The 24245-nt window shown below is 51.8% G+C and overlaps 1 protein-coding gene and 1 long non-coding RNA gene across 2 annotated transcripts; both read left to right on the forward strand.

The window, feature by feature from the left end:
- The first annotated feature begins 3286 nt into the window (after positions 1 to 3286).
- LOC125345930 lies at positions 3287 to 23988 on the forward strand. Its single transcript, XR_007209818.1, has 3 exons — positions 3287 to 3297; positions 3700 to 3704; positions 23874 to 23988. It is a non-coding gene; the product is annotated as an uncharacterized LOC125345930 (long non-coding RNA).
- Caly (calcyon neuron specific vesicular protein) lies at positions 8904 to 20039 on the forward strand. Its single transcript, XM_048338000.1, has 6 exons — positions 8904 to 9000; positions 16364 to 16514; positions 17451 to 17564; positions 18285 to 18398; positions 19284 to 19620; positions 19795 to 20039. The coding sequence occupies exons 2-5, from the start codon at positions 16380 to 16382 to the stop codon at positions 19587 to 19589; spliced, it is 669 nt and encodes a 222-aa protein (XP_048193957.1). The 5' UTR covers positions 8904 to 9000; positions 16364 to 16379; the 3' UTR covers positions 19590 to 19620; positions 19795 to 20039.
- Positions 23989 to 24245: the final 257 nt, after the last annotated feature.

Raw genomic sequence — 24245 nt, forward strand, 5'->3', positions numbered from 1 at the left:
TGACAAGGCTTTGTGAACCATCCTGTCTGCTCCTCCTCATGGCTGTATGGCCTCCTCCCCACTCACTGCACACCGGTGACTCACTGTCCATTGGCCAGCGGCCAACCCCACAAGCCACTGCTTGCCACACCTGGACCTTACCTTAAACAGCTTTGTTGAGGTTTGGCACATAACCAGTTGCACACATTTCTGAGCACTGTCCCTGGCTTCTTTTTGCTCAGGGCTAGCACTCTACCTCTTGAGCCACAGCACCACTTCCGGCTTTTTCTATATATGTGGTGCTGAGGAATTGAACCCAGGGCTTCATGTATATGAGGTGAGCACTTTACCACTAGGCCATATTCTCAGCCCCGGATTCATACATTTCTGTGTGCCGGTAATTTGTTTCTTATTTCTGAGTGGTGTTTTATTGAATGGATGATGCATTCACAGCCTGGTAGACTTGGTACAGCTGTCCACTTAGAAAGCTGCTGTGAACATTCATAGACTAGTCTGTTTGGACATGTGTTTTCATTGCTTTGGGTCCATGCCTAGGAAAAGGGCTGGGCTATATGATAGGTGTGCACAAAACTTAACCTGCCAGGGATAGTGGTACACGCTTGTAGTTATGACAGTAGGGATGGAGGCAGGAGGATTGCAAGTTCAAGACTAGCCTAGGGAAATGGGCAAAAGAGCTAAAGAGAGACTTCACAAGAGAAGATATAAAAATAGCAAAGAAACATATGAGGAAATGCTCAACATCCCTGCTAGTAAAGGAAATGCAAATAAAAACAACCCTGAGATACCACCTCACCCCAGTTAGAATGGCCTATACTCTGAACTCAGGAAACAACAAATGCTGGAGGGGCTGTGGGGAAAGAGGAACCCTTCTCCATTGTTGGTGGGAGTGCAAATTAGTACAACCACTTTGGAGAACAGTATGGAGGTTTCTCAAAAAGCTCAATATAGACCTACCCTATGACCCAGCCATACTACTCCTAGGCATCTATCCTAAACAGCAAAATCCAAGATATCAAAAAGGCATTTGTACTTCCATGTTTATTGCAGCACAATTCACAATAGCTAAAATATGGAAACAACCCAGATGCCCCTCCACAGACGAATGGATCCAAAAAATATGGTACTTATACACAATGGAATACTACATAGTGATTAGGAATGGTGAAATACTGTTATTCGCAGGGAAATGGACAGAACTCGAACAAATAATGTTGAGTGAGACAAGCCTAGAACACAGAAAACAAAGGGGCATGATCTCCCTGATATATGACTGTTAACAAAGGGAGACGGAGAGACAGTAGAGACCAAGTCTGTGAATACTGTATATGTTCTTGATATATTGTATATTGCATATATGTCAACCTGACCTAGACAAGGGATAGAAAAACAGGTCGTAAGATATCATAAGAAATGTACACACTGCCCTACTATGTAACTGCACCCTATTTGCACAACACCTTGTAAAAAAAATTTATGTCCAATTAATAAAAAAAAAAAGACTAGCCTAGGCTGTATAGCAAGATCCTGACTCTAAATGAAAAAGAAAGAGAAAGGAGAGGGAAGGAAAAAGAGTGGAGGCCAAAAGAAGAAAGGAAAAGCAAAGAAGAAAAAAGACCTGGCTAGGAATGTGGCTTAGTGGTAGAGTGCTTGCCTAGCATGCATGAAGCCCTGGGTTCAATTCCTCAGTACCACATAAAGAGAAAAAGCCACAAGTAGCGCTGTGGCTCCAGTGGTAGAGTGCTAACCTTGATCAAAAGAAGCTCAAGAAGAGGCTCTGAGTTCAAGCCCCAGGACTGGCAAAAAAAAAAAAAAAAAAAGACCTTAGACTGTTCAAAGAAGCTTTGCAAATACATATTCCTACCAGCAGAGGGAGGCTAGCCCCTCAGCTCCCCTAAACACCAGCACAGCCAGTCTCCATTCCAGCCTATCTGACCATGCTCTGGCTCTGGCTCTGATCTCGTTAGTAGCTCCTGAGCAGTTCTGCATGAATCACTCCTGTAGTGTTCCTTGGCCATTCCTAACCTGGTATGGGAGTGACTTGGAGGGAGGATGAAGGTTAACTTTGATGGTCAACTTGGATTGAGAAATGCCTAGATTAGTAAATCACACCTCTGGGTGTGTTTGCAAGGGAGTTTCTGGAGAGGACTAAGTAAAGAAAACCTGCCCTGAATATATGAGCCGCACTACCCCATAAGCTGGGATCAGGTGGAATGAAATGAAGAAAAGAAGAAAGCCTGTAACCCAGACATTCTTTCTCTGCCTCCCAGCTGTCACCACAGGCTCCCTGCCACGATGGACTAAAGTCTTGGAAACCAGGAGCCAAGTTGTTCCTTTTGGATAATTTGTCACAGTAACAAAGTCTGACTCTGGGAGACTGAGCCATTGTGCCCCAGGGATTAGGGCTGCCTGGGGCCTGGGAAGTTTCATATCTATGGTGTACCCAGGCTGGAGGCAGGGATTTATAGACTCAAGACTGCCCCACCCACATTATCAGGACGGCAGGTGTGTTGTACCGCCTGACTCTACCGTTGACTCTGGGGGCTTCAGCCAGCTCACCTGTAATGGCAGATGCTGGGCTTGACCATAATGTGGAGGTACAGAACTCATCCCTAATGGGAACACTGACCCCTGGCTTATGGGGCTTGAAACCCGGGTGCACATGAGTCCTCAGAACTGCCATTTGAGTCCTTAGGGGAGAGAGGTGTGCTAGAGAATACAAGTCTCCCTAGGGCATGTTTTGTCACCTGGACAAACCTATGGCAGCTGCATACAGGCTGGGTACATCAGAATAGAGAGCTGATAGCCTCTCTTGAGTGCTCCATTCTGCCTTCACACTGGAGCTGGCAACACGGGTCTGTCCAGAAGGCTTGGCCACAAGTGCCTCTCTCTCACAGTTAGGGCACAGTCACCAAGCACCCTAGTGCTGTACACCACATTGAGACAGCTCCAGTGGCCTGACTTGTGCTGAAGCCTTGGGCACCATGAGCAAGGCCACATAGGAGGCCTTGCATACAGACAGAGCCAGGCACTACCCTGAACACTAGGCCAGAAAGTCTGTGCTGGATGTGTGTATGCCTGTGCCTGTTCACTTGAATCCCCACTGTTTCAGTCCCACCCCCTCCCCAGTCCTCTCCTTTCCCAAGCCCCTTCAGTTGAGAGCACGGGTAATTGCCACTTTTTGCTGAGGCTGGCCCTGCTCTGACTGTTGATCCCACCCCCACAGGCACTCACAAGCCTGGGGGGTTGTTTGGAGGGTCAGCAGGGCCGGTGTGCCCTTCGGAGGCTCTTCTGCCCGACGTGGCAGAAGCAGCCCCTGCTTCCAGCAGAGCAGGCTGGGCCTGAGCCACTGGTCTTATGGATGGTCATGGGCTCTGCTTGTGTTTGCAGATGTTTATTTTTCTGGCTGGGAAAGATCATCAATCAACTCCATGGCCTGGGCCATGGGGCAGGGACAGGAAGGTGGTCAGTACCCTTTGGAGCCACCCCCCACACACACACCCTGGGGTGGTAGATCTGGCTTAGGCCCTCCTCTGGCCCCTGGAGCTTCAGGCAAGGCAGCATTGTCCCCTCCCTAGACCTCCTTGGATAGGGGGTTGTACAGGCTGTCAAGATCAGGCTCAGGACCTCGCTGGGGGCTTCAAAAATGGCCCAAGATATCCTTGATCTCCACCCAGGCCTTAGCATCTGTGGACAGGTAAGTGGAGGTATAGCCTCAGTTTCCTCCCAGCCCCCTACCCTCCACCCCTTCTCACTAGTCCATCTGGGGACCTCAGGGGCAGACTCGCCTGCTGTCATCTCATCCCACCCTGACCTGGTAGCTGTTCCACCTTGAGCTTCCTGATAGGCCCAGGGTGCAGTGCCTCCAGCCGGTCATCCTTCTCCAGAGGCTCCATGGCATGGGTGCCCCAGGCCCTGCCAACACAGCTGGCCAGGGCCATGTGCAGGCAGGGGGAGGTGGACATCAGCAGCCCCACCAGGGTGAGCGCTCACCATCCTAGGCAGTCACTCCAGCCTGACAACCGCCAAATGTCCTACTAGCCCAGACAAGCACCCAGACAGGCCTTCTCCAAATCTCTGAGCCTCTGGAGGCAGGAGTGGGGTCTGGGAATGTCACAGCAGATTCTTAAAGGCAAGAAACCATGTTGTGCCCAAATGGTCCACCCAGATGCTGCCTGAGAGGCGGGTGGAGGGAGGAGCCGGAAACCCAGGTGATTCTGCTCCTGGCCTGGAACTTGTTTCTGAGCATTCTGGAGTCCCAAGCATCAGCTCCTGAAAGCTCCTGGACAGGGCTGCTCTCCACATACCCAATGTGCCCCAGGTCCAAGATGGGCCAACAAAGAGTGGCCTGAAGCCTTGGAGGGAGAGCATGAAGAGTCCTCTGAGGCACTTACTTTTCTGTGTCCTGCTCAGCTGCCCTGTGTTTACCTTTGGTCTTGATGGAGACCTGGATGAAGAGTCACAGGTGTGGGCTCCACCATCCTAAGCACAGGTTAGAGGTCACCCTGGGGCTACAGGCAGGGCTGTGGGTCCCCTATGCTCATCTAAGAAGGTAAGGAGCACCTTGAACAGCATGATGTACGGGAGTGAAGCCCATAGCCTGGCCCCAGCTGAGCAGGGCCCCAGGCTGAGCTCTCCAGCACAGTCCTGGGCTCTGCACCCCTAATTTAGCCCTCAGCACTAATCTAGGCTGCACTTGCTCCTCTCCTGATTGGTGGCTCGGGGAGGGTAGCCTTGAGCCCAGAACCCTGTGGAACCAAGTAGAAAGACAGGATGAAAGCAAAGCAAATTCTAGAGAAAGGCAGCTCCAGGCAGCTGTGGAGGGGCTGTGACAGGCTCCACCTCTTCCTCCTTGCTGCTCTCAGGTATAAGCTGATGGAGGTGACTATGGCAGGCCCCTTCCACAGCCCAGCACTGGCCGCTGTTGTCAGCACAGTGCAGCTGAGACACCTGCCTCCTGACTATGGAGCGGTCTCCTGCACATAGGGCCTTGCTCAGTGCCCCGGAGGCCTGTGTCCCCTCCCCAGGGCCCATGTGGCCGTCACAAAGACTTGCCTGCCAGACCCCAGTGGAAGGGCATCTGCTTCTCCTTATCCTGCAGTCTCACCTACACCACTGCCTCACCAGGCAGACAGGGGTGGAGCAACCTTTCCCCATAAACCCTGCTGGTTGGGATGGAAGGTCACAGCAGGTATCTGGGGTGTTGGAATGGCACTGGCTTCCCACAGCAGCACAGCCAGGCAGGTGACCAGGAGGAGTCTACAGGATCCAGGCAGGGTGTGAGGCAAGTGAAAGGCTTCCCTGCTCACCATTCCACCACTCCTACCACAGGCAAGACCTGGATGGACATGGTAGTGTCCATCCTGCAGAGGGGAGGGTCCATAGGTGACCCCTGACCCTCACCTCACAGGAGGGTCCATAGGTGACCTGTGACCCCTGTCTCACAGGAAATGACTTGTAAGTAGGAGAGGCAAGTGTTCCTCCTACCAGGAAAAACACCTGTTCCATGGCCTCGGGCCAGGGCCCCATCTACAACGGAAGTTCCCTACCCACTGGATGTTCCCTACTGTGGCAGGAGGGGGCAGCACTGAGGACTGGAGGACACACATGCCTGCACACATGTGCACACATGCAAGAGTGACCACAATGGAGGCACAGCTCCTCACCTCCAGCACAGCCTCACTGAAACCTTAGCCCTTTCCCTGGGGGGACTCAGCACTGGGGTCTGGCTCAAAATGAAGGGGGTGGGGACACCCAGATGGCCAGGGATGGGAACCCTGGAGGGAGTGGTTCAGCTATCCTGTCGGTCCCCAGGACGCTAAGACAGAGGTGAGCTCCTATGCTGTGCAAGGACTGATAGAAAGGACCCTTGTCCAGCATTCCCCTACTCTGGTTGACTATCTGAGATGCCTTCCTTCATGGTCTCCCTCAGGCAATCAATCAGCTCCCATCCCAGCTCCACCAGCCTCCAGCTACCCTCTGTCTTCTTGGCTCCCACCCCTTCTCTTTCAGGCTGGCATAGCCTAGTGCCTCCCCTCCTCCCAGGGCTCCCTAAGTTATTTTCCACTGGGTCTGAGGCTCCAGGGATGAAGTAGGCAATCTTGTGCACACCTGGGCTGTTCTCTGATGTGGACCTTGACTTCAAGGGGGATGGGACAGACAAAAGATGGTGTGCCAAAGAAGCACCTCTCCCCTCCCCTTCCTCTGGATCCTCCTCTGGGTGGGAACAGAGGCGGTCTCTGAGATCCACAGCCAGATTCACCCTGACCAGTGGGTAGGGGAGTGGGGTCGCAGGGTCCATGGCATCACCTCCTCATGGCTGGGCAGCTGGGCCTCCACTCCATGCTGTAGATCCAGGTGTGCAGGAGCCTAGCCTCTTCCTCCCCACCCAGGATGTTCAGAGTTTTATAGAGTTTTATTGCCCCTACATGGGTGTAAAGGGCAGTTGTCCTGATGGGGTTACTACTACTCACCTCCTTCAACCTGGCACCAAGCCCAGACCTTGAACTGCCTCCCAGATTCCAGCCTAGCCTACCCACCTCCCTATCTAGTCTGTCAGTCCTCCCACTCTCCCCTCCCCACCCCCTTCTTTCCCCTTCTCATCCCTTGCTACCCCCACTCTCCTTGCTTCCCTCCCACCTCTCCTTCTTCCCATAACTTTCCTCTTCCCTGCCCCCCCCCACACTGTTCAGTTCTTCCATCCCCATCTTTCCACTCTCCCCATTCCTCCTACTGTCCCCTTCCCTCTGTCTCCCTGTCATGCCTAGAAGTGAGAGACACCCTGGGAGGAAGAACCTGCCATGCCAACACAGCATACCCCAGCTCCCCCACAGTTCTGCTGGGAAGAGCCCAGAGCCTCTGATTAGTGTAGAAACAGGACGGCAGGCAGCCAGGCCAAAATGAGCAGGGCAGAGAAAATGTCAGTGTCATGTACGGGGACAGAAAAGGGCCCACAGATTCAGCCCAGAGAATCACTAAACCACCATAAAACATTCAACATTAATAGGGGAGAATCTTAGATATAGAGATGAGCTGAATGGGAAATGCAGAACACCCACCCCCCCAGTATTTCCATCTCATACTCCCTCCCTCATGTCACTACAATTGACGAACCAATTAAAATGTTTTATTTTCAACCCCAAATTACAAGCCAGGCAAAGAAAGAAAAAATGTGACCAGTATTAAGGGGGGGAAAAAAACAGGTACTAGAAACTATTTCTTAGTGTATCCCAATGTTGAATTCAACAGGTGAAAAATTAAAGGAAACCATGTTTAAAGAATTACTATAGCCAGGGCTGGGAATATGGCCTAGTAGAGCGCTTGCCTCGCATGCATGAAGCCCTGGGTTCAATTCCTCAGCACCACATATATAGAAAACGACCAGAAGTGGCGCTGTGACTCAAGTGGTAGAGTGCTAGCCTTGAGCAAAAAGAAGCCAGGGACAGTGCTCAGGCCCTGAGTTCAAGCCCCAGGACTGGCAAAAAATAAAATAAAATAAAATATAATGTGCCATTGTTAAATCTCTAATCATAAAATACAGCTGGTAAAAACATTCTATAGTTAAAAACAAAATTTAAAAAAAACAAACAAGAATTACTATAGCCAGTGTCTCACACCTATAATCCTAGCTACTCAGGAGGCTGATATCTGAGGATTGCGGCTCAAAGCCAGCCTGGGCAGAAAAGTCCAATCTCCAATTAACCATTTGAAAACCGGGAGTGGTGCCATGGTTCCAAGTGGTAGAGCACCAGCCTTAAGCTAGTGCTTAAGGAACAGAGCCCAGACCCAGAGTTCAAGCCCCACAATGGACAAAAAAACAAAATAGAAGACAATAATGAGGCCTTTAGGGTGATGTCCTCTTGAGAAATGAATAGGACACTGCCACCAGTGAAACCCCAGAGCATCTACAAGTCAAGGAGGGATACTTAAGACAGACTTTCAACCTTCAGAGCAGTGAGAAATGAATTTCTGTTTAAATCATCTACTTGTGGCAATTTGTTATGGCACTGGAAGCAGCAAATAGGGATGTCTGTAATTTATTTTTTAAAATTTTTTGAATAATTATTGTCAAAGTGATGTACAGAGGGGTTACACTTTCATACGTAAGGCAGTGGGTACATTTCTTGTACAATTTGTTACCTCCTCCCTCATTTCCCCCTCCCCCTCCCCCTCCCCCTTTCCCTCTCCCCCCCATGAGTTGTTCAGTTGGTTTACACCAAATGGTTTTGTAAGTATTGCTTTGGGAGTCGTTTGTCTTTTTATCCTTTGTCTTTTGAGGGATGTCTGTAATTAAAAAAAAAAAAAAGCAAAAGACAGACAATGACAACCATTGGTGAGCTGTGAGGCAAGTGGAGCCTCTCCCCGCATCTTGCCACTGGGAATTTAAAATGGTGTCACCACTTGGGGAAAATGTTTTAGTGTTGTCTTAAAACTCTTGGTATCACCTGGCGCCAGAGGCTCACGCCTGTAATCCTAGCTCCTTGGGAGGCTGAAGGCTGAGCCCATGGTTCGAAGCCAGCCTGGGTAGGAAAGCTCCCGTGAGACTCTTACCTCGAATAAACTACTCCGAAAAAGCTGCGAGTGGTGCTGTGGCTCCAGTGGAAGAGCACTAACCTTGAGCGAAGCTCTGGGATGGTGCCCAGGTTCAGAAGCCCATGCGCGCCACAGACACCATGTGTGAGGCACGCTCAGCACGAGCGTGGTGTGCGTGAGGTGTGCGCGCGCATGGGTGCCCGAGGCCTGGCGTGCACGGCGCTCGGGCGCGCGCCGCTGCGGGGGGCTGCCCGGCTCTGACGTGGGAGGGGACGCCGGGCCGCCGGGCCACAGTGGTCCCGCCTCCAGCCTCTGTCTCCATGGCAACGCCGGCCTCGGTCTCGGCTCCAGCCCCAGGCCCGCCCCGCCCTGGCTGCGAAGCGTCTGGAGCTGCGTCCTCCGCCACCACATCAGCCTCCCCGTCCTCCTGCGCCCGGCCCGCGTCCGGCAGCATCTGCGTGGCAACCTCCGGTGAGCCCTTCCCACGTTTCCCCTGGCGGATGGGGGGCGAGGCAGACGGAGCGTGTGCCAGGAAGGGTGTGCAAGGAAATGAGAGGCGGTGGGGCTGAGCGTGCAAGCTCGAGCGCCGGGGCTGCACGGCTGTCAGGGCACCGGGCGGGCACTTCCCGGGGCCCCGGTCCGCCAGAGCCACCGCCCCGCTGGCCGGGGAGGAGCTCGGACGCCCGCGGACGGGGGAGGGCGGGGGGGTCGGATGACGCCCCGCTGGTGGGGAGGAGGATGGACGCCCTGCCGAGCGGGGAGAGGGACGGTCGGGACACCTGGTCCCCAGGCCTCGGGGAATCCAGCCTGCCCCGACGAGGTCCTGGGCGCACCGGACACCGCCGGGAAGGCTGTGGAGCCGAGGAGCGGCTCCCTCCCTGTGAACGGACTCCACCCCCGGGCGGAGGGAGGGAGGGAGGGAGGGCGGGGCACGCGGGAGCGGGTGAAGGAGCAGCCCGGGGCGCTGGGCCTGCGCCTGAGGCCGTGTGGCCAGCACGGAGCGGAGACCTGGAGCCCCGGCGGCTGCCCTCCCCTCCACCCAATCCCCGCCCAGGCCCTTGAAGCTGGGGCCGACCACAAGGACCGCACCCCCCCCCCCAGCCTGGAGGGGCTGCGGCAGAGCCGCAGAGGAAGGTGGGTGCTCTCCAGTGCCCCGCAGTCACGCGCACCCGCATCGCACGCAGCCGCTGAGGCCCGGCCCACGCCCCTCCGTGACGCAGCGGGCCGAGGCGGCGAGGGGCCGGGTGCGGCCCGCACTTCTATCCGGTTCCTGCTAGCACCTGCGTCCATCCTCCTGACGCGCCCTTCCCCAGGTCTTGGGAATAAATGCACTGCCCCACCCTGAGGGCTGGAGGGGGCAGGAAGCCAGGCAGCGGCTGACTGAGGTTGGAGGAGGAGGGAGGCCGCCTGACCCCCACCGAGTTCTGCAGAGCTGTCTGCTGAGGGAATGAGCTCTGCCTGCCTGCTTTCGCACAACGGAGTCTCTGCCATGGAAAGGAATCTTCAGGTGTATGGAGCGGTGGGGAATGTGACCCAATACAGAGTCTCCAACATGCTACCTGGGGGCCTGAAACCTGACGCTGAGAGTCTGTCATCTCCCAGAGGCTCCTTTCCACAACCCAGACACATCTTTGGTATCCTGCTTCTGTTGCCATGGGAACCATCCATTTGGTATCCTGCCTCTGTTGCCATGGGAACCCTCTTGCAGCATCGGGAAGCTGGAGATCTTTTCAGAGTGTGTGACCTTCTCAAGGGGAAGGAGCATTACCCACCTGGGTTAAGAGTTCAACTTCACTCTAAAGAGCAGGGGGCGAGGGGGGAGAGTCTCAAACACCTGTCTTTAATGGCACCATACACTGACCCACATTTCCTGGATTTGTTCCAGGGCTTTCCTGGCATGTTCCCTCCCTCACCATTAGCTGTCTGTCCATTAGTATTTATTTTCTGTGGCTTCCAGTCCATGTCTGTCCCCTCATACAGATGCTGTGTGCACGCTGGTACTGTGTGCATGCCAGTGCCTGGCCTGCTGCATGCCCTGCACCAGGGACGACACACCTGAAACTTCACCCTGTGGGTACCCACCTGCCTGGGTCCAGTGCTAGGAACCACTGCCTTCAGGTTGGGACCCACCCCAGGATGAGCCTTCCAAGTGCAATGGGCAGAGGACAGGATCTGACTCTCCAGAAAGGGCTGGTCTAGGCTTGCGGGGGGGGGGGGGGGGCAGGTCACCTAGTGACACACATCAAGGGAAGAAACCCTCCCCTCCAGGGTCTGAGATGGGAAGGGGGTGGAGGAGCTACTTCCCTCCTCACCTCTACCCAACTCTCCCTCCCCCTCCCTGTTCACCCCTTCCCAACCCTCACTCTCCCTCCTGCTCTTTCCCTACACCCTGTCCCTACAGAGCTGTGCCAGGACTGTCTGTCTGCCACTTGAAATACCACTGGGCCCTTTAGAGCCTGCCACACCTACCCCACCACTGAAGGGTGAGAACAGGGGTCATCTGCAGATGTGGAGGGTGCATGGCCTTCCTATGGCTGCTATCACATATGACTATAAGCAGGCCCTTAAAGCAACTGAACTTTATTCTTTTACAGTTCTGATGGCAGAAAGCCCAAAATTATCAGCAGGGGCAGGGTCCCTGCTCCACCAGTTTCTGGTGGCCTTTGATGTCCTAGGATTGCAGCTGAGTCTGTCTAGTTATTCTCTGCTTCCATCTGCAGAGGGAGTAGTCCTTGTGACAGAAGCTCCCTCTTCTTACAAGGACACAGACATTGGCTTAGGGCCCACCCCAATCTAGGAGGACCTCCTTGTATCTTGTTTGCATGTGCACAATAGACCCTATTTCAATAGGTTTCTCTAACAAAAGCTAGGAGTTACAGCAACTGGGTATAACCTCTAGTTCTAGCTAGGATGCCATTCACTACACAACAACCCATTTGCCACTTGTGCATTTGCCACGTGTGTGTGTGAGTGTGTGTGTGTGTGTGCCAGCCCTGGGGCTTGAACTCAGGGCCTGGGACCTGTACCTGTGCTTTTTTGTTCAAGACCAGCACTCTGTCACTTGAGTCACAGTGTGACTTTTGTCTTTTTGCTGATAGAGATAAGAGTCTTACAGACTTTCTTGCTTGGGCTGGCTTAGAACCATGATCCTCAGATCTCAGCCTCCTGAGTAGCTAGGATTAAATATGTGAGCCACATGTGCCTGGCTCAAATGTAGAGTTTTTTTGTTTGTTTGTTTGTTTGCCAGCCCTGGGGCTTGAACTCAGGGCTTGAGCACTGTCCCTGGCTTCTTCGTGCTCAAGTCTAACACTCTACCACTTGAGCCACAGCTCCACTTCTGGCTTTTTCTGTTTTTGTGGTGCTGAGAAATTGAATTCAGTGCTTCATATATGCAAGGAAAGTACTCTACCACTAGGCCATATTCCCAGCCCTGTTAGATGTGGGTTTTTTTTTTTTTTTTTTTTTTTTTTTTGGCCAGTCCTGGGCCTTGGACTCAGGGCCTGAGCACTGTCCCTGGCTTCTTCCCGCTCAAGGCTAGCACTCTGCCACTTAAGCCACAGCGCCGCTTCTGGCCGTTTTCTGTATATGTGGTGCTGGGGAATCGAACCTAGGGCCTCGTGTATCCGAGGCAGGCACTCTTGCCACTAGGCTATATCCCCAGCCCTCAGATGTGGTTTTTGTTTACACATATTGAAGACTGGGTTTTGATAAGCACAGGTTCTTAATTTCAATGTTGTCATTTAATCAGTATTCCCTTTTATCACTAACATTTCACTGCCTTGTTAAAGAAATCTTGCCCTGCCTGAGACCAAAAAGATATCCTACATTTTCTCTGAGTTGCTTTGCTGTCTTGGTTTTCCATGTTTACGCCCAGACACAGATTCTTCGGTGTGTGGGGTGTGAGGCAGTACCAGCTTCTGGTGGAGCCTGGTTCACTGGGAGGCAGCCATCCTCTGGCATTTAGCAGCTTCTCTCTTGTGAAGTGGAGGGGGTGGGTGCCAGTCCTTTTCTCTGCTCTGTATCAGCATCACCTTCCACTGCTGTCTACAGGCAAACAGACAATGGAATGGGCAGGTAGATCTCTGTGTTCCTGTCCTTTTATTCTACACATAAAATTTCACTGCTTATAAAGTTTACTTTAAAAAAAACTGCTGGAAGGGGCTGGGGATATGGCCTAGTGGCAAGAGTGCTCGCCTCGTATACAAGAAGCCCTGGGTTCGATTCCCCAGCACCACATATACGGAAAACGGCCAGAAGGGGCGCTGTGGCTCAGGTGGCAGAGTGCTAGCCTTGAGCGGGAAGAAGCCAGGGACAGTGCTCAGGCCCTGAGTACAAGGCCCAGGACTGGCCAAAAAAAAACAAAACAAAACAAAACAAAAAAACTGCTGGAATACTAGAGCCGGATACTAGTGGTTCACACCTGTAACCCTAGTTATTCAGGAGGCCGAGATCTGAGGACTGAAGTTGAAAGCCAGCCTGGGAAGAAAAGTCTGTGAGATTCTCATCTCCAGTTAACCAGCAAAGAAGCCAAAAGTAGAAGGCTCAGGTAGTAGAGCACTAACCTAAGTGAAAAAGCCCAGCAAGAATGTGAGGTCCTGAGTTCAAGCTCTAGTACTGGCACACACACAAAAGAAAGTTCAACAGAGGGCTGGGGATGTAGCTTAGTGGTAGAGTGCTTGCCTAGCACACATGAAGCCCTGGGTTCCATTCTCAGTACCACATAAGCAGAAAAAGATGAAGTAGCACTGTGGCTCAAGTGGTAGAGTGTTAGGCTTGAACAAAAAGAAGCTCAGAGACAGTGCCTAGACCCTGAGTTCAAGCCCCAGAACTGGCAACAAACAAACAAACAAGTAAAGAAATAAATAAACAAGAAAGTTCAACAGAGTCCATCTCCAAACTAACTAGCAAAAAGTAGGGCTGGAGGTGTGGCTCAAGTAGTAAATTGACAGCATAGCAAGTGCAAGGTCCTGAGTTTGAACCTCACTACCATAAAAAATCAAACATTATATACACACACACATAGATACACACACACGCATAGATACATATATATTTGTCCAGAATATAAGAATACTGCTGATTTCCGAAAAACCTTATCTCCAGTGACCTCACTGAACTCACTTTCTATCCTTATAATGCATCTCTATATTCTGCACAAAAGCAGTTTCATCCATGAATATTGGCTTAACCTAGTCCCAGCCTCCAATCTCTGCCCGGCAACACTGAAGAGACCTCCATCCATCACTGTGTTTTCTAGAACTGGTGAAGGACATTTGCACTGCCTTCCTGGTCTCAAAGTCAAAAAGACCCCATGCAATAAGAGTGACTACTGGGTTTCTGTGGCCATCATCAGGCCAAGGAATTGTGTTGCTCTTAACATGCAACTAGGTTACTTAAACCAGTAAGGTAACATTGACTCTTGCCAAATACCTTTCCAATACCTATTGAAATTGATCAGGTTATTTATTTTTGTCAATGGTGAAAATATTGATTGCTTTTAAGATGTTAAACCAAATTTCATGTTCAGACTATACCCAACCATTCATAGTATCTTTTTTTTTTTTTTTGCCAGTCCTGGTCCTTGAACTCAGGGCCTGAGCACTGTCCCTGACTTCTTTTTGCTCAAGGCTAGCACTCTGCCACTTGAGCCACAGTGCCACTTCTGGCCGTTTTCTGTATATGTGGTGCTGGGGAATCAAACCCAGGGCTTCATGTATAGGAGGCAAGCACTCTTGCCATTAGGCCATATTCCCGGCCCCCCCCCTTTTTTTTTTTACTTCTTGCTGGATTAGGGCTGCTCAACTTTCATCTGGGTCCTCTGCTGTCCACAGATGAGACTGACCTCAACTTCCTCCCCCTGTTGTCCTGAGCTGTGAGGTGGGAAGGGTGTGGTTTTCAGAGGTGGCAATGGGTCTATTGTTTTTGTTTTTGTTTTTTTGTTTTTTTGTTTTTTGGGCCAGTCCTGGGCCTTGGACTCAGGGCCTGAGCACTGTCCCTGGCTTCTTCCCGCTCAAGGCTAGCACTCTGCCACTTGAGCCACAGCGCCGCTTCTGGCCGTTTTCTGTATATGTGGTGCTGGGGAATCAAACCTAGGGCCTCGTGTATCCGAGGCAGGCACTCTTGCCACTAGGCTATATCCCCAGCCCTCTATTGTTTTTTCTCTGAGTTTTGTATCATGTTTACAGCATTTCCTCTTTCAGAGTGATGTTGCCTGTCTTTGGAGTTTTTGTGAGAGTGTTTTAATGACAAGTTCAGTTTCTTCTCTGTCTCTGTCTGTCTGTCTGTCTGTCTCTCTGTCTCTGTCTCTGTCTCTGTCTCTGTCTCTGTCTCTGTCTCTCTCTCTCTCTTTCTCTCTCGTCCTGGAGCTTGAACTCAGGGCCCGGGTACTGTCTCTAAGCTTCTTTTGCTCAAGGATAGGGCTCTACCACTTGAGCCACAGCTCTACTTCTGGCTTTCTTTTCATAGTTTATTGTCAATAAGAGACTCATAGACTTTCCTGCCTGGGCTGGCTTTGAACCTTGATCCTCAAATCTCAGCTTTCTGAGTATCTAGGATTACAGGTGTGAGCCACCAGTGCCCCTTAAAGTTCAATTTCTTAACTGACATAGGGTCTTTCTTTTGATAGAATGTTCTTTATTTTCTACTTTATCTATCTGTCATTTCCACCTTTTCTCTCAGAGGTCAGCCTAGAGCTGAAAGCAAGAGCCCTTGACTTACATGGAGAGTTAGTGGGACCTGTACCTCCAGGTCACATGGGGGCACCATCCTGAAAGCTCTTCCTAGGGGATGAAAGCTTTAGGTAGGGGCCTGGTCCTCCTTGCACCATTAGGACTGTGTTTTACACTTTTAGGGTCTGGATTGACTTGGATGCCCTGTCAGTAGTTCTTTCTACCTTTCTGCATCTCCAACAGGGCTGCCAGAAGAAACACAGGATACTCAGTTGCATTTGAATATCAAAAGAGAACAAATGGCATTGTTGATTTTTATTAGCACAGGTTAGTGTAGTGACATTTTCACACATATATACAGCATATCACCTCTTCTTCCACTCTCCCTTATTCCTCTTCCGCTTCTTTTTTTTTTTTTTTTTCGGCCAGTCCTGGGCCTTGGACTCAGGGCCTGAGCACTGTCCCTGGCTTCCTTTTGCTCAAGGCTAGCACTCTGCCACTTGAGCACACAGCGCCACTTCTGGCCATTTTCTGTATATGTGGTGCTGATGAATCGAACCCAGGGCCTCATGTATACTGTTTTTTTTTTTAAAAAAAGACAGGCCCAACAAGTTTCATGGTTCTTTTTTCTTTTTCTTTTTTTGTGGTTCTATTTTCATACATGTAAATAAACTACTTAGACCACATTTATCTTTATTCACCCTCTTCATTAGCCATCCCCCTCCTGCTAGTGCCCACCCCCACAAAGAGCCTATTTTACTTTCCTGTTCAAATGACATTTTAGTATGGATAGCTCCCATATTGTATACGGCATGGGATATGCTTATACTAAAAATAGTGCTAATTAGCTAACCAAAATTCAAGTTTATCTGGGCCTCTTGTATTTTATTTACTGAATCTGGCAACCCAACACACCTGACTGCCACCTGACTCCTTTCCTTCTAGTGGAATAGCTGTCCTTTGTGCTTTTAACAAGAAGCTCCACCCTGCATTGCTGAGGGGCCCTGAAGGTCAGGAAAGGACTTTGACTGGCCATCCACAGCCCTCCCTGGCTGTGGTGTAAAGAGCATCAGGACCAGCCTGAGGTCCTCACTCCAGAGCCTGTTGGCATAGTTGTCCATAGTGCTGCCTGTGGGGAGTGATTCTGTCTCTTATCTCTGAACCAGGACAAGTTGGTGAAGCATGGTGAAGCTGGGCTGTAGCTTCTCGGGGAAACCAGGCAAAGACCCTGGAGACCAGGATGGGGCTGCCACAGACAGTGTCCCTCTCATCAGCCCACTGGATGTCAGCCAGCTCCAGCCACCATTTGCTGATCAGGTGAGTGGCTTAGGTGCACCTAGGGGACCTTCTTCAGCTTGCTTGAGAACAAAGGGTTGTGCATAGGATTTGTGTACCTGTGGCCTCCTTCAAGGTGGCCCTGGCCATCTTGGCCAGGGCCAAGCAGTGTAGAAACTCTAGTTGACCAGAGGTAAGGCTGACCTTTGGTCAGGAAGCTCCCATTCCAAAGCTCCTTCCACCAACTGAAGCAGCAGTCACAGGAGTCCTCGGCCCAGGAAGCAGCCTGGTGATGCTAGCAAGCATCATTCATACCCTTACTCGGCTGGGCAGAGCTCTGGTTCAGGGCCTGAGATGGAGTTGCTGGGATGACCAACAGAGAGCAGGCCTACGACAGAAATTGATGAGAAATGAGGAACTTTGCTCAAGGCTAGTGCAGGCCTTTCCTCCAGAAGCTCTGGGCCCAAACTGTGCCAGCTGTTGGTGAGAGCCTCCCAGGCACGCCAGCTGCCAACTGGGCGCAGAAGTCTGGTGGGCTATAGCCATGCATACTGTGGGCAGGCCCAACTTTTGCCTCTGGGGAGCACACACAGCTTGGAATACCCATGCCTGTGCATTAGGACCCCAAGACTCTGAGAGCCAGCAGGAACAGGACAGACTCCCTGGAGGAGAAGTCAGGCTGTGAGCCACTAAAAGGGAAGCTAGGGGCAGGAGAGCCATACCCTCAGACTGAAGGCAGATGTGGCAGCAGCCTGGGCAGGCCCCAGAAGGCCGTGGCCTTCACCAGACTTGCAACATCCACCTTCTCCTAGCTTCAGCTTCTGGCTACTTGAGCTCTGCTGACTACCAGATAATCCCAGCAGATTGTCCCATCAACACTGTTGTCACACAGTGGGCCCAAAACTCTAACTCTCTCAGTCCAGGGTTTTCCTGGGCTTTGCTTGATGCCTGGCAAGGCATGGCCAACTTTTTCCTCAGGTGGTCATCAAGACACAGACAGAATACCAGCTGTCCTCTCCAGACCAGTCAAAGAAGCTCCTAGACTTGGAGGGTCAGAAGCTGGCATGCAGTCACCCAGAGGAAGGGCGTAAGGTAACCCACACTCATCCTCTCTGGGAGGAGTCAGGGCAGGCTGGGAGTGGGGCTTAGTGTAGAGTGCTTGCCTAGCATGCGGGAAGCCCTGGGTTTGATTCCCTAGTATTACATAAAGAGAAAAGGCTAGAAGTAGAGCTGTGGCTCAAAGTGCTAGCCTTGAGCAAAAAGAGCTCAGAAACAACGCCCGGGCCCACGTTCAAGCCCTAAACTGACAAAAAAAAAAAACCCTCCACAAACAAACAAAAATACCTTATTTTGATGGATGATTTCTATCACCTTTCATTTTTCAGAAATAACAGCAACCTGCCCCTTTCCATTAACTATCATTTCCTTGATGAAAAGCGCCTCTTAGAGGTGGTGAGGCCTCACTGCACCTTCCATGAGTCCATCCAGGGTGAGACGACTCTGGAAATGCTTCCAGCATCCAGTCCCCACATGCCATGCTAGCCACTGATCTCTGTGGGCATCATAAGAGCCTCAAGAAAATATCCTTTAGCATAGGCTGGGTCAAAAGCCACATGCAGTTTACCTAGTCCCGTGTTTCCAGAACCCAACAGAGGGAGGCTGGGATGGGCCTCTGCACAGGAACCTGATATGATGTAGAGGAGGTGATCCTATGCCTAGCCCTCACCTTGAGAGAGGACTGACAGGGCGACTGGGTTAGGGCTGACTCACATCCCACACCATCTCCAAGTCCATCTCCTTTCTCCCCTCTAGCTGCCTACAGCAAGAATGATCGCCTTTGCCATGGCACTCATGGGCTGTGTGCTGATCATGTACAAGGCCATCTGGTACGACCAGTTCACCTGCCCAGATGGCTTCCTGCTTCGGGTAAGGTGCTGTGACAGGCCTGGGCAGGAAGGTGGTAGAGACCCCTTGGTTGTCCCATTGCTGCCCCAGAGCAGTGATCCTGAGCTGGGTGAGGAGGGCTCTGTGTGAGAACGTGGGGGAATGGGTGCTTCTCTCAATCAGGGGGCACCCTCCTGGGAGACAGAGGTTGTCTGTGGCCCTCTTCCCAGTCCTGTCTCTTGACAGATTTCGAGAAAAGGCTGTTTTATCAAACAATGTTGTTGTAGTTAGGAACCTTGGAGGCAGGAGGCGCAGGCCCTGTCCAGGGCGCCTCTGGCAGCTTCCTGGGAAGTGCCTCCTCTGGGCTGAGCCACTTTCTTCAAGTCATTTGCTTTTCTTTTGTGATTTAAGGGTTTTGATGCAGTGTGAGCATGAACATTTTCTGCATATTTAGTAAATATTTTCTTCCATCTCGAACTTCACTAAGGATGGTCCTAATTTAACGTATTTTTGCTGAAGGCTTTCGTTTTTCAGGTTTAATGTGTTATTTTCTTGTTTGGTTTTGTTTTTGGCCAGTCCTGGGGCTTGGACTCGGGGCCTGAGCACTGTCCCTGGCTTCTTCTTGCTCAAGGCTAGCACTCTGCCACTTGAGCCCCAGCGCCACTTCTGGCTTTTTCTATGTATATGTGGTGCTGAGGGATCGAACCCAGAGCTTCATGTATATGAGAGGAGCACTTTACCACTCGGCCATATTCCCGGCCCCTAATGTGTTATTTTCTTAACCTCGCTGTGGGCCATGGACGCGCCCAGGCTGGTACCAGGCTGGCTGCTCCTTGCGCTCCCCCTTCCCACACCGCGACCCTGCGTCTCGGCTGTGCCAGGGGCTCTGACCTGCCCGGCGCCACCCCCCGCCTTGTCCTTCCGCAGCACAAGATCTGCACGCCCCTGACTCTGGAGATGTACTACACGGAGATGGACCCCGAGCGCCACCGCAGCATCCTGGCGGCCATCGGGGCCTACCCGCTGAGCCGCAAGCACGCGGCCGAGATGCCGTGGGCAGAGAGCTACCGCTCGGGCAAGGAGGAGCGCAGGGGACCCGCCCTGGCGGGGGCACCGGGGACCGCGAAGGCGGCGGTGGCAGCCGGGACGGAGCCGCCGGAAAAGCCCTCGGCCAAGGTAGAGGAGGAAGCCCCGAAGGCGGCGAGCAGCGCGCCTTCCCAGGCCCTGCAGTGAGGGCCCAGCGCGCCCAGCCCAGCCGCGGCAGGTATGTGGGCTCCCTGGGACCCCTCGTCAGCTGGCCACACCAGCACCTGTGTCGGCGGGAAGGGGGGGGGGGGTGAGGAGGGCTGCCGACCCAGCTGCGCAGCTCTCCTTCCCACCGGGGAAACAGGCCAGACCCTGCCCCTCAGGCTCTCAGCACTGGCCCCTGTCTTCACAGCGCCCCTGCCTGCTTCTGTGACCAGTGACTCATCGCCCGTCGCTCTCCGGCCTCATGTTTGTGTCCTTGTTCCCAGAGCCTGGCGAAGCCCCAACCCCCAGGGGCCTCTGGCTCTGTTGCTTTTCTGTAAGTAAAACTTAAGTCTACCTGATCTTTCTTACTCTTGCTTGTCGTTGCCTGTTGCCCTTTCTCCTGACCCCTGTGGCATTGTCATCATGCTTACAGGCCTCAGGCCTGAGAGTTGAAGAGGGGTCAGTGAGGTAAGGCCAGAGCTCACCAGCACTTGTGTTCAGATGGACAGACACTAGCCAGCTGTGCTGTGGGGAATAAGCACTCCCTTGGGGCCTGACCTGGAACTCAGTTTCCTCTTCTATAAGCTGCTGCTTACAAAAGAGGACACCTGGCCTATGGCCCTCTTGTGAGTGGTGGGTAACTCACTTGAAAACTAGGCTCAAGGGACTGTGGTGTCACAGAGCGCTCCGGCCCATCAAGGGTTGCATCTAATCTGAGGTCTCATAACCCCAGTAACTTATTCCTTCTCACCCAGGAAGCTGGAACAGCCTCCAGCTCCACCCAGTCCACAGACTCTTCCAGCCCAGAGTAGACCACTGTGTGGACAGTTTGTAAGATACAGGACAGCCTTCTGGCCGACCCCCACATGCCCATGGCAAAGCTCAGCTGACTCACAGGGGTCTTGGCCAAGTCCAGACTGATAGAAGCAGCCTGGGGGTCCTGGGAAGTCCCTGAGGGTGATATAAGGCCCTGGGTTCTATCTACTGAGCCAAGTCACCTCTGCTACAGAGCCAGGCTTGTAGTTTGTTGGTGGGAAAGGGGTCTTCATGGTTCAGTCCCAGCCTCATCCAGAGGATCTTCCTCTCCATCTCATCAAAGGGCCACTCCAAAGGCCTCAATACTCATCCTGTCACGAGGGGTAGTGAGTAGTAATTGATGGCCAGCCCTGGCTCTGCAGGTTACCTAGTGACCAACAACCTGGAAAGGTGTCATTATCTCCTCCTGAATCCCAGGGTCCACAGGCCCCATCTGCTCTGAATGAGCAGCAACGGAAGTGCAGGGCTTATAGGGAGCTTGTAGAGCAGCTGCTGTGGGCAGACCTGGTGGTTATCCATAGGAAGATGCTGCATGCACTGTCCTGCTACCATTCCCCAGAGCCCCACCATGCTCACATGCAGGGGCCTCAGAGCCAGCATCTCTCTTGCCTATGGTTGGCACTGACTGGGGTCCAGGCAATGATGTGAATTTACCAGGACAAGACACCAGTGAGTGGCAATGCCAACCCTTTGTCAACTGACCACATGTTGGCCTGCACAGTTGTCTCCCACTGGGGACCTTGGGGAGGTGTGGTGGGTTCTGTTTCCCATGGGGGATTCTGGGGGATTCTCTCATGGAGGACCATGGGCAAGTCTGGTTTCCTTGTGTGCAAAAACACAGTTGGATGCTGGTGGCTCACATCTGAAATCCTAGTCAGGAGGCCGAGATCTGAGGATCACAGTTTGAGGCCAGCCCAGGCATGAAAGTCCCATGAGTCTCCTTATCTCCAATTAACTACCTAAAAACTGGAAGCACCCAGACCCTGAATTCAAGCCCTACACTGACCAAAAAAAAAAAAAAAAAAAAAAAAAAATGTGGACAACCTCACCTAGGTGAGTCAGACTAGGCTATACATGCCAGCCAGGCACAACCCTATGTGCTTCTGTAACACCTCCGGGCCTGGCTGACCCACCGTGGCCAATGTGCACGTGCACATGTGTGCGGCTGGCCTTCCCATGCCTGCAGGGATGAGGCTGGGTTGCCACCAACCCAAAGATCTGAGTTGCTGACAGGATTAAGCAGCCAGATGGAAGGCAGGTATGAAAACCAAGGCAAGCCAAATTTAGACCATGGCGCCACACAATAGGTTCATTCCACAAAACAGGAAATAGCCAATCAAAACCAGCCTAACCAAAGTCCTAAAATCCCACTCCTGACCATCTGCCTGCTACTATGCCTCTTTGGCTATCCAGCTGCCTACCTCTTACAACAATTCTACTTTTCTGGACTTTAGGAATCTCCAGGAATGAGATTCAAGTGTCAGCTGGGCACCAAGAGCTCATGCCTGTGATCCTAGCTACTCAGGAGGCTGAAAGCTGAAGATCACAACTTGAAACCAGATCAAGCAGGAAAGTCTGTGGTCCCAAGTGGCCACCAAAAAGCCAGAAGTGTAACTAGCTCAAGGGCAGTATAGCATTAACCTTGAGTGCAAAAAGCTAAGGGATGGAACATAGGCCCCGAGTTCAACACCACTACCTGCACATGCACAAGTCAAGTGCCATCTCTGAATTCCAAGTCCCAGTAGAAAACAACCACATAGCCCCCCCGGCTCTATGTGAAAATTTCCATCAACCACTTTTGGTGGCTCCTTTGTGTCTTGGTTCCTGCAGGACTCCAGGCCCATGGGTTGGTGCATGCAGCCCACCCACCCCAGGGCTCAGCATGTGTGCTGCGGGGATGCCAGAGTCCACCAGGAATCTCAGAGATCCACTGCTCTGTGCTTTGTCTACCTCAACTAAGGCTGTTTTCCTGGACAGTTTCTGGTTGGCCACAGAAGCCTTCACAGTTTGTAAGCATCTACAGCTCAACATTGGAAAAGCCTGAAAGTCAAGAAAAAAGGTCACAAAAATGCTAGGCATGTGTTGTACCAGTGGCTCACACCTGTAATCCTAGCTACTTAGGAGGCTGAGATTTGATAATCAAGGTTCAGAGCCAGCTGAAGCATTAAAGTCCCTAAGACTCTCACTTCCCATTAACCACCAAGAAGCTGGAAATGGAGCTGTGACACAAATGGTAGGGTGCTAGGCTTGAGCTAAAAAGCTAAGCGATAGTACCCAGGCCCTCAGTTTAAGCCCAGGACAGGCACACACACACCCCAGCTAATAAAACAGGACAAGTTGAAAATAGGATATCAGGAGCTAAAGACAAAGCAGAGTAATAAGATCAACAGTCCAAGACAAGGAAAAAAATGGTAAGATAGGAATGGAATTTATAAGAACTTTGTCAGATCAAACCTATGAATCATGGGTGTAGACAAGGAAGAAGAGACACAATAGGTCCTGAAAACCTATTAAATAAAAACCTATTAAATAACACATAGTCCCCACCTCCGGAAAGAGGATTATCCACGTGGAGATTTGCAGAAGACCAAACAGACAAGAGCAGGAGAAAAAACAATGCTTAGACACATTACAGTTAAAGCACAAAGATTAAAGACACAGAGAAAGGAGAAGACAAGTTATATACAACAGGGAGCATGTTAGAACAGATGTCTCAACACAGCTCTAAATGCAAGAAGTCATGGAAGGACATAATCCAATTTTTTTTTTTTTTTGGCCAGTCCTGGGCCTTGGACTCAGGGCCTGAGCACTGTCCCTGGCTTCTTCCCGCTCAAGGCTAGCATGCTGCCACTTGAGCCACAGCGCCGCTTCTGGCCCTTTTCTGTATATGTGGTGCTGGGGAATCGAACCTAGGGCCTCGTGTATCCGAGGCAGGCACTCTTGCCACTAGGCTATATCCCCAGCCCCATAATCCAAATTTTGAACAAAGATCCATGTACCTACTGAAGCTGTCTTTCATAATTGAGGTAGAAATAAAATCCTTCCATAATAAGCTAAGGGTAAAGCTGGTTGCTCACAACTGTAATCCTAGCTACTTAGGAGGCTAAGGTCTGAGGATCATGGTCCAAAGCCATCCTGCACAGGAGTCTGTGAGACTTACCTCCAAATAAGCACCAAAAAAGTGAGAGAAGGGGGGGGGGGGCGGCCCTCAGGTACAGGCCCCGAGCTGAAAATCCCAGGTCGGACACCTTCCCTAAAAAATTGTGCCACAATGAATCACAGATCTGAATTTTTGCCCATGTCTATTCAGGGCAAGTCCCCACTAGTTGTTGGGCAGAAAGGAAGGCAGAGGTAGCTTCCTGAGCTTCTCCTAGAGGCTCCTTCCCCAGCATCCCACTGACAAGGCATCTGCCCCCCTCCCACAGAATGCCAGTGCACCCTTGAGTATAAGAAGGGGCCTCTCCTGCTGAGCTTTCTAGGTGGAAAGCTAGGGCCAGATCCTGGGATGGGCAGTCCTCAGGGAGGGTACAGCAGTGCTCCCAACTGCCCACACAGCAGACAGGGAGTCCAGTGGAATGTACTGCTGAGGGCAAAAGCATTTTCTCATGCTGAGAGCTAGCCTCCGTGCCGCACTACTTGGATATAGAGTGCAGAACTACCAGGACAAGGTCTTCCAAGGGTAGATGGAGACAGCAGGATTTCTGCATGTTGGCATTTTTATGTTGGCTCAAGAGGCCAGACAAGCCCACCAGTGTAATTTTCCCAGGCAGAACGGTTCACTGGCTCTCTCTTCACCCCATACCTGGCTCTGTGCTTAGTTTCTTTTTTTTTTTTTTTTTTTTG

This window comes from Perognathus longimembris, chromosome 2 (assembly GCF_023159225.1).
Source record: "Perognathus longimembris pacificus isolate PPM17 chromosome 2, ASM2315922v1, whole genome shotgun sequence".
In the NCBI taxonomy this organism is placed as follows: Eukaryota; Metazoa; Chordata; class Mammalia; order Rodentia; family Heteromyidae; genus Perognathus; species Perognathus longimembris.

Bases quoted from the DNA above. Each gene is read 5' to 3' on its own strand.
- Caly (XM_048338000.1), top strand. From the start codon at position 16,380: ATGGTGAAGCTGGGCTGTAGCTTCTCGGGGAAACCAGGCAAAGACCCT. The intron at 17,565-18,284 runs GTAACCCACACT...TCTCCCCTCTAG, and splicing joins ACCCAGAGGAAGGGCGTAAG to CTGCCTACAGCAAGAATGAT. The intron at 18,399-19,283 runs GTAAGGTGCTGT...GTCCTTCCGCAG, and splicing joins CAGATGGCTTCCTGCTTCGG to CACAAGATCTGCACGCCCCT.